Source organism: Vigna radiata, chromosome 7 (assembly GCF_000741045.1).
Source record: "Vigna radiata var. radiata cultivar VC1973A chromosome 7, Vradiata_ver6, whole genome shotgun sequence".
NCBI lineage: Eukaryota > Viridiplantae > Streptophyta > Magnoliopsida > Fabales > Fabaceae > Vigna > Vigna radiata.
Window position 1 is genome coordinate 6,983,748 of NC_028357.1, and position 9,176 is coordinate 6,992,923.

At 29.6% G+C, this 9,176-nt stretch overlaps 1 protein-coding gene across 1 annotated transcript; it reads right to left on the minus strand.

Moving 5' to 3' along the window:
- Window positions 1-6,624: 6,624 nt before the first annotated feature.
- LOC106767514 (ethylene-responsive transcription factor ERF109) lies at window positions 6,625-7,813 on the minus strand. The gene has a single exon (XM_014652424.2). The coding sequence runs from the start codon at window positions 7,507-7,509 to the stop codon at window positions 6,826-6,828; it is 684 nt and encodes a 227-aa protein (XP_014507910.1). The 5' UTR covers window positions 7,510-7,813; the 3' UTR covers window positions 6,625-6,825.
- Window positions 7,814-9,176: the final 1,363 nt, after the last annotated feature.

Here is a 9,176-nt window from a genome sequence, read left to right on the forward strand (position 1 = left end):
CACTGCGTCATTCTATCCAAAACATATATTATATTTATATATTAACGTAAACAGGAAAAGACAACTCAAAGAGTGTACAGTACAATCTTAATTAAACCCAGAAGCAAAAGCAAAGCAACGTACCTTTCTCCAGTGTGCGTATATGCAGCAGGTAAAGAAGAAATATAAAATTGAATATATTTTTCAGAAATATGCCCAAATTGAAACGCAAAACCAAATGTCGTTTCAATCATCTTCAACCTCTCACATGGTTCCAAAATGCGTATACCAAACGCGAACACAGTAATACGTGAGGGTTTCAGCATCAAAATATTTCACAGAAAATTTTCTTCTTTCTCCAGTTTCAAAACAATTAATAAAATTGAAAACACAATGTGCAAAGGAGTGAACCAAACAAGGCAGAGGATAAACATGCTCTGATACCAAATGTAAAAACATGTAACAGATTCATACTGAAGATTCAACAAATCTAAATATATCAAAGAAGCACATTTAATCATATTCAGATTTACAAGAATAAAAGCGGAAGCAGAAAGACCAACCTTCAGCCATTGTTGTATGCTTGCCTAATTTCTGGTTTCTGAACCCTTGCTCTTAAAACACGATGGTGATGTATATGAAGGAAAGAGTAGGCTCAATGACCTGATATGAAATTTTCTGTATTCTCTATTACTCCAAAAACCATCACAAAGTATTTAACCTTAGAAGAGATTGTTATGGGAATAATGAGCACACCCACACACGTTTTAAAAACGGTTTTTATTTTAAAAAAATGGATCACTTTCATAATATTAACTGCTTTATAATATTAACTAAAAAGAAATAAAATAAATGGGAAATATATAATATTAAATAATATAATATTAAAAATGTAACCTCTCTTCTGTATAAAGTTAAATATTAGAGTATAAACAAAACATAAGCAAGTCATAAAAAAAAAAAGGAATGACACAAGGTGGCCATCCATTATGAATTTAATTTATAATTATAAAATAATTAGACTAGCTTCTAATCTATTCAACAATACGTTCAACATAAAACATGACTATTTACTTCAAGATTATGATAGTTCTAGTTACTAAATCAAATCCTAAAATTCAATGTCAATATGTTTTATTGAAAACAATAAAATATTTTTGGCTAAATTTCTTATAAGACATAATGTGTAAAAGTTTCACCAAGTAGAAAGTTAATACTTTCACAATTTTCTCAAAAGAAATCACGATTTTTTTATGGAAATAAAACAAAAATTGAAAAACAGAAAACAAAAAGAGAAAACACAAAAAAATTCTAATTAGTATTCGTATCACCATACTTATTTCAGAAATTATCTTTTATACTTATTATGGAGAGGAGACAAAAAACTTTTGAAACTTTTGGCTCAATCTGACCATATGTCAAAATTTATTTTATTTAATTTTATGAAGTACAAGTCATTATGTATAATTTTATTAATTTTTAATTTTTTTAATAAATATTAAAATTATAATAAGCTTTTTTTTATTTATGTTAAATACACAAAATAAATAGGTCGGCTTATGATTAGGTAAAATAAGTTAACTTATTATTTGAAAGAATAGGTTAGCTTGTGATTAAATAGAATAGGTCGGCTCGTGGTTAGATAATTTACTTGTAATAATCGGTCGTGTATGACATAAATTATCTTAGATTTTAACTTCTAAACGGCATAAGACTATTGATAAGAAACAATTAGTAATTTAAATATACAAGAACATAAATTGAAATTAAATTAAATGATCAATTCATAATTAGATTTATTAATAACAAATTTAGTAGTCAATAAAAATTATTGAACTATTAATTTATAATTATTAATATAAAAATATAAGAATTGTATTTTTATTTTTATAAAAATGGATAAATATTAAAATTATATTGTTTCTGAAGAAGTGAAAGAAAAAAAATAAAAATTATTATCACGTTCTTGCTTACGTTATATTCAAGAAGGACGCGACTCTAAATAAAGAATTATACCTAAACCAACATTTTCAAACAAACCATTTTAATCAACATATTTTAAAGAAAATTCTATCAAATACAATTAATTAATATTAACAATGTAACTTTAAAATGAAAATGATATTGAATTTTCATAATAAATTTATAATGTCATAATGTTTTCCAATACTCTTTATAATTTTAATATACTTTTTAAATACTATTTTTCTAATTAATTACGAATTTATAAATTTATTAAAAATGATTAAAGAGCGTAAAAACCGTAATGATGTAGAATTGATTCTGCGTCAAAAGATGTAGAATTCATTTTGCGTCAAAAGAGCGTAAATACCGTAATCTGAATCCCTATGACCTTGACATAATATCTTCGTGCCTTTCCGCGAATGTCCTTTCTGACATTATCGCCAACCTTTCTAGAAACTTAAATTTTAAAATCAGTACTTCCAATTTCAAAATAATGATAATAATATTATTATTTATATTACTTAAATTGTTTCAAATTTTTCTTTTTAAATTACTTTGTTTGATTGAGTTTGAGAAGACGAAAAAACACACAACAATGAAACTAATATTAGATATTTTGTAAGAAAAGAAAAGATATATGACTTTTAAAATAAAAAAACTCCGGAGGACATTGAATTATATTTTATTTATTTCTACTCATTTTTCATAATTCTCTCTTCATTATTTTTTTAAATTAAATATATTTACGTAGATATATTAAAATTTATTAAAAAATTTAAGTTAATTAGAACGGAATTGAGTTGAATTAGATTGAAACAATTCATTTTTTTAATGTGATTAAAATAAGATAGTTTACTTAATTTATAAACTAAATGAATCTAAATCAAGTTGAAGGTAGATGAATACAAAACCTACCAATAATATTTTATTTTTATTTTTTTATCATTTTTTATCAAATTTTATTATAATTAATTATGTATATTGATGATTTAAATTTTTTTAAAGATTGTTACTTTAATTTTTTTTTATTATCTTTATAATATGTTTGATGAAATATATGAGTACGTATTATTGTAAAAGAAAATAAGTTGAGTCAATTAACTTAAATTTTTTTTACAATAAATATATAAAATGAAATAAAATAATTAAACATTTTTAACTAAATAAACATACTTAATTTATCAATATAATGAATGGGTCGAATCAGATTATAAAAAAATTCACTCACATAAAAAGTGAATCGGATTAAATTGAATAATTTTTAATTCAATTCGTGATATGTGAGTCAAATTAAATCACTTTCATACTTCCAATTTTAGTTATGGTAAAGTACATCATACTATTTTGAATAATAACTATGTATTAATTATGTATTAATTGTACCATTTTTTAAGTATAAAGATTTATTTTCATGTAAGATAAAACAAAAGTTAAAATAATTTTGCTTTACTTTTTTATGAAAGAAACTTTTAAAAAAGAATTTGTTTTTAGAGAAAAAAATTAAGAAAAAAAAGTGTCATTTAGATAAACTAACAATTGTATTTTATTTGGAGTATTTTTTTTATTTTATTTTATAATGAGTTATTGAAGATGGTAGGAAATATATTTATTTAATTATTTTTAGTTTTGAGCTCATCAATCCATTTTATATTAACTAATTAAGTGTAACATTCATATTTTTTTTACTAAAACATGTAATTAACACAAATTACAAAATTAACATAAAACTTTACTTTTCTTTTATTTGAAATATAAAAAAGTAGACTTTATTGAAAAAGAAGAAATTTAAGACTAAATTGTCCCAAATATCTCCATTAACTACTTTCTTTTTTGTTGTTCATCTTTTTCAACACATATATTATCATCTTTTTCCATATAAAATACAATCATCGCATATGGAAACTATTATCACTAAAATAAATGGATGAACTACTTAAACAATAACAATAGTTTTCATCACATTTAGATATATTTTTCAAATAAGAAACATAAAATTCAAACAACATATCATATAAATATATACAAAACTTATTGTCTCACACAAGTACAACCATTAGTGATCTCAACATAAGAGAACCGAGTTGTAACCTCACACTTAGCTTACCAATACAGGTATCACTTTTCACCAAGTCATCATACACACAAATATATCAACAATAATCTCCTGCCTATGAAACTCATGAAATCATGAATAAAACAATATTCTTTTAAATTTTAAAAGATAATAATCAAATTAAAAATAATCATAGTTTAACACAACTCATCATGCACACATATAAGCAAGAAAGTAAGAAAAGAAAAAAAAAAGCAAGAATATAAGCTCCCTGTATCTCTTACTCTTCATATCTTTCTTTAGCTCTTTCAAAACTTAACCTTTATATGATACTCTATTTTTTCATTTTTATCTAATGTGGAGCTTAGACTCACTTAGATTATCAACAAAAATATTCTCAAGAGAAAGGTTTAGAATATAGAAAAAATAATTAGTGAAGGAAGCCTTGCCTCCTTGAAGGAATTTTCCTTTTCCTTAGTTTCTTTTCTCTAAATCTCCATTTTAGCTCTCTTTTCTCTTTCTTCATTCTCTTCCTTTCTTTTTTCTCTTCCTTTTGTTTCTTTCTTCTCTCTTGTTCTTCTTCCTTTCTTTTCTTTTCTTCCTTTCTCTTTCTTTTATTTTCCTACATCTTAAATTCTTCCTCTCATTCTTGCTTTTTTAACTTGAAAAACATAGGAAAACACTTAGGAGGAAAGTGAATAATATTTTAAATTTTTTTGCAAAAGACTTCTAGTAGGTTTTTAAAAGATTAATAAACAAAAGATATGTTCAAACAAAGATGTTTCAATGGGTTTTATTAAAGTGTTTGAAGAAGAAAAACAATAAAACACAACTTTTATACTGGTTCACCAAACTTAAACTAAAGTTGTCAGGACTCATGACGACTTTCAATTTGAACTAAAGTCATTTAGACTAGTGTAGAAATGAAAAATATTATAGAAGAACTTCTCCCTATCGTGATTAGATTTTTTATCATTATGTTATATTATGTATGTCTTATAATTTTTATTATCTTAAATATTTATCTTCAAAATATTGTGTAATATTAAATTTTAATCATTATTATTATTATTATTATTATTATTATTATTATTATTATTATTATTTTTAATACACATGTTATTTTTCTAAGACCACTTAATTTTTAAAATTATTCCACACTTAATTATGTTTAAAAAACTAAAAAAGTTCGAAAAAAAATTCAGTACAATTGAAATCGTCATGAGTCATAACAACTTTAGTTCACTATAAATTGAAAGTCGTCACTACTCTTAACAACTTTAGTTTAAATTAAAAGTTGTCATTAATTCTACAATTTCAGTTTAATAAATTTATAAAAAAGTTGTCCTATGACAATTTTACCTTTTTACAATTTTATAAAAAGTCATCATATTCATAACAACTTACCTTAAATTATCTTTATTTTTGTAAATTACAGTAAAAACTATCATATTATTTGAAAATTTACCTTAATTTTCTCTTTTTTTGGCGTTGTAGATAAAATATATGTAGCCTGCTTTATATGTTTTGTACGTAAAATATAATATATAAGTCTAAAATCTTAAATAAATCCGCTTCTTTGCATCTTTAAAAAAATATATAATTAATTACGTCTTTTTACAAAATAAAGTACTTGTTATTTAAGTATTTAAATATTCTTCATTAAGTTTTTATATAGAAATAAAAAAGAGATGAAGAAAAAGACAAGAACGGGGGTATTGAAAATTTCTGCGTTAACTTTTGTTGATCGTGATATTAAGCGGACAGACAAGCTGAGATCTGGCCAAAAGTACGTTTGCGTAAGTGAATATGTCACGTCCGTATGTGTCTGAAACGAGTATTTAAGCATAACGTTTGACCCAAATGTAAGTAAAAAAAATATGTTACTTAGATTGGGAAGAGATAAGATCAAAGAACTAATAAAAAAAATCCGATAACACTAACACAATAGCTTCAGTGCCTATCCACCCAGCAAACATCCTCTTTTTTCTTGTTCACACGACAACAGCTTTCGGTAATGCGAATCAAACATTTTATAATAATGTTTCTGTGGGCGTTATACCTTTTTTAAATCACCACTTTGTCCCATTCCTGAACTAAACCAGCACGTGAAGCATTGAGCACATTGAAAACGTGATGAAATGAAAACGTGCTGAAATTGTAGGTTGTTGCAAGGTTCTCTGTACGTGGCATCAAGTGGGAACTTTAGGACTTGGTAAGAGAATCATCGGCACTGTCCCAGTGCGCATCACACGACAACATCTAACATCCTCAGGTATGCACCGTGGGCTCCACCTCAAACTTTTGCCGCCAAAATTTTTCATTACCCAAACACATAACTGAATGTGTTCCAGCGCAGCCAACATCAGTTATTGTTAGAATATCCTTACCCATTCGCGAGACTGTCAGTTCTGACACTAAAGAAACAACACATAGAGAAGACAAACTTGTCCTTTTTTTTTTTTAATTTGATGAATTCAACGTTGTTATCCGAAACCCATACCAAAAACTTTCAAATTGAAAGTGACACGTGTTAACATACTAAGTGTTGTCGAAACTAGCTACAATAGATGGTAATACGCTAGAAAGAAAAGTAGGTGAAAAAGAAGTTGTTTAGTGAAATAAATTATAAAGGAACCCCTCGATTGTTTGTACTTTGCAGCTTCCTCCGCAAAATCTAGCGGAAGAAAGATATACAGAAATATACGTAGTGGAGCTAGCTAAATGGTAATAAACAAATAATCTAACTTATCCGAGTTCTACTAATTTTTAAACACACACTACCAAAACTAATAATTTTGCTTAATGAACTGAAATCACGGGAGTCGTCAGGAACTAAGAGTGTTTCCGGTGGCAGAGTCGGAAGAATCTCCAGTGAAATCCATCATCATCATCAGCTGATGAAAATCAGCTTCGCCAATCCTGTCCCAGAATTCGGTATCTTTGTTCCCGAATTCCATCGTCTCCATTTCCATGCCCTGGTTGAGATTCTCGTTCTTTATTTGTTCTTCAGCTGCAACCCTCTCTGGCTTGCTCTGCTGCATGCTCAAGGACTCATCCACTAAGGGAAAATTGAGCTTGGCCCGTGGGCCGCGGAACTCGATGGCGGCCTTGTCGTAGGCCCGGGCAGCATCCTCGGCCGTGTTGAAAGTTCCCAGCCAGACCCGTGCCGCACGGCGTGGGTCGCGAATCTCGGCCGCCCACTTACCCCATGGCCTCTGCCTCACGCCTCTGTATTTCTTCTTCACCCTCTTCTGTTTCTTTTTCTCCTCGGGGAAGAAATTGCAGCCCAAACAGCCAGCGATGTTGCACTCACGACACGTGTCCATAGTGGGCGGCGAGAAGGTGTTTCCGGCGAGAGGCTGGGAGGCGTTGGGGAGGCGGAAGTCCGGGAGAGAGACGGCGTCGGAGGAAGTGGAGCCGGCGACGACGTTGGTGAGAGCGGCGACGATGACGGAGAGTTCTTGCTCAGGGGTGAGAGTGGCGGGGGAGAAGGAGGAAGAGGAAGACATGGGAGTTGAAAGCAGTTGAAGAGAGTCAAATGGAGGGTGCTGGTGGTCTCTGTGTATGGCGCGTCAAAGGATTTTTCGAACTGAAGGAAGTGAGAGGACGGGTTTGCTTATATACGGTTTGGGGTGACGTGGCAGCTAAAGCCAGTTGTCAACACCGTTTTCACACGGATGTTAGTGATATTGGTTTGATCACGTGTGTATTCCAGAAACGTGACAGATAAGATTTTGAGGGTGACGTGGTAGGGTTGTGAGTGGCGATGGACGGCCACGGTGAAAGGTGTCGCGTGGGATTGGGAAAAGTAGTAATGTGAAGTGATTGAGGAACAGAAAATGTCTGGGACGAAAGAAATAGGAGAGTTCACTCTCACTGCTTTAAAACGGTTTGACCTGTTCTTTTGCAAACCATTGGACTACTAGGGATGTCAAACTTTGTCAACGCAAACGATCACTATTTTACACATTCTTTGTTATTTTCATTTAACTTATCCTTTAACTAATACAATATCATTCTACTTCATCAATAATTTTAAATTTCCTTATAATATTTCTTTAACTACTTAATCAAAATATTACACAGTTTTTCTATTTTAAATATGACACATACTATTTTATTAAACAATTTAAATATAAACGATTGCAAATACAATACAATATACACGTCATCCCACATTTTTAAGTTCCATTAAATTTTAAAATTTTCATAAATTTTACTATTTTTAATTAAGTTTCTATTAATTATTTATGATATATTTGTAAGGGCATGAAAATTCTTTTAAAGCCATTAGGCCTTATAATTGGAGAAGGTAGACCCATGAGTTAAGAATGTTTTAGTCTTAGAGGGAGGCTTTTTCAGAAGTCAGATTTCATTTCCTAAGTTTTCCTTTCTTTCTCCAGAACCTTGCCTTAACCTTATGCTTTGCCTTCTCTCTACATTTCCAGCACTTTGAACCGTTCAATTTTTTATTGGGTGTTGCCAAATCATTCCTAGTGTAGAGAGCTCAAATTCTGCCGATCGTTTTCTTCATTCCGACTGTTAAGTAAATTTCCCCCCTTTTCTTCACTTTTCTTGAGCCTAGGGCATGCAACTTTACTGGTTGCATGTGCTTTGCGTGTTCTACCTTCCATTTTCAGTCTATTCTAGCTCTAAGAGTTGTGCTCCATCACCTGTTTGGTAATCTGTAGGTCCCGTGAGTTCACTGCTGTGTAGGTATTGTTAGGACATCTCCAAGTAACTGTTCTACGTAACCACAGAGGTAAGGGGAGCTAATTATTTTGTATGAATTTATTTTATAAAAATATATGCAGGTTGAATGTTGAACTGGTGTGTTCTTGTGAAGCTGTTCTATGATTTTAATTTTTATTGGATGTTATAACTGAGACTGTGAAATTGTGCTTAAATAATTTGTGCTTTGGCGTTGAACCGGTACATGTGGAAATTTATGTTTGTGAATGTCTCTGTTGAAATTAATCTGTTTTGGTTGAAATTGATCTGGTTGGAGGGTTTGCAGTAAGAGCTCTCTGATAGCATGTATATGGGTATTAAACAGGTTTAGAGGTACTGTTTAAGGTTGTTGTGAGAGGAAGTGAAATATTAAAATTAAGCATTTCAGATTTAGAGTATAAGAGAACAAGGTAGATAACTTAGATAAATCAAATGGGGTTGTTAA

Coding starts and splice junctions, on each gene's coding strand:
- LOC106767514 (XM_014652424.2), bottom strand. CDS start 7,509: ATGTCTTCCTCTTCCTCCTTCTCCCCCGCCACTCTCACCCCTGAGCAA.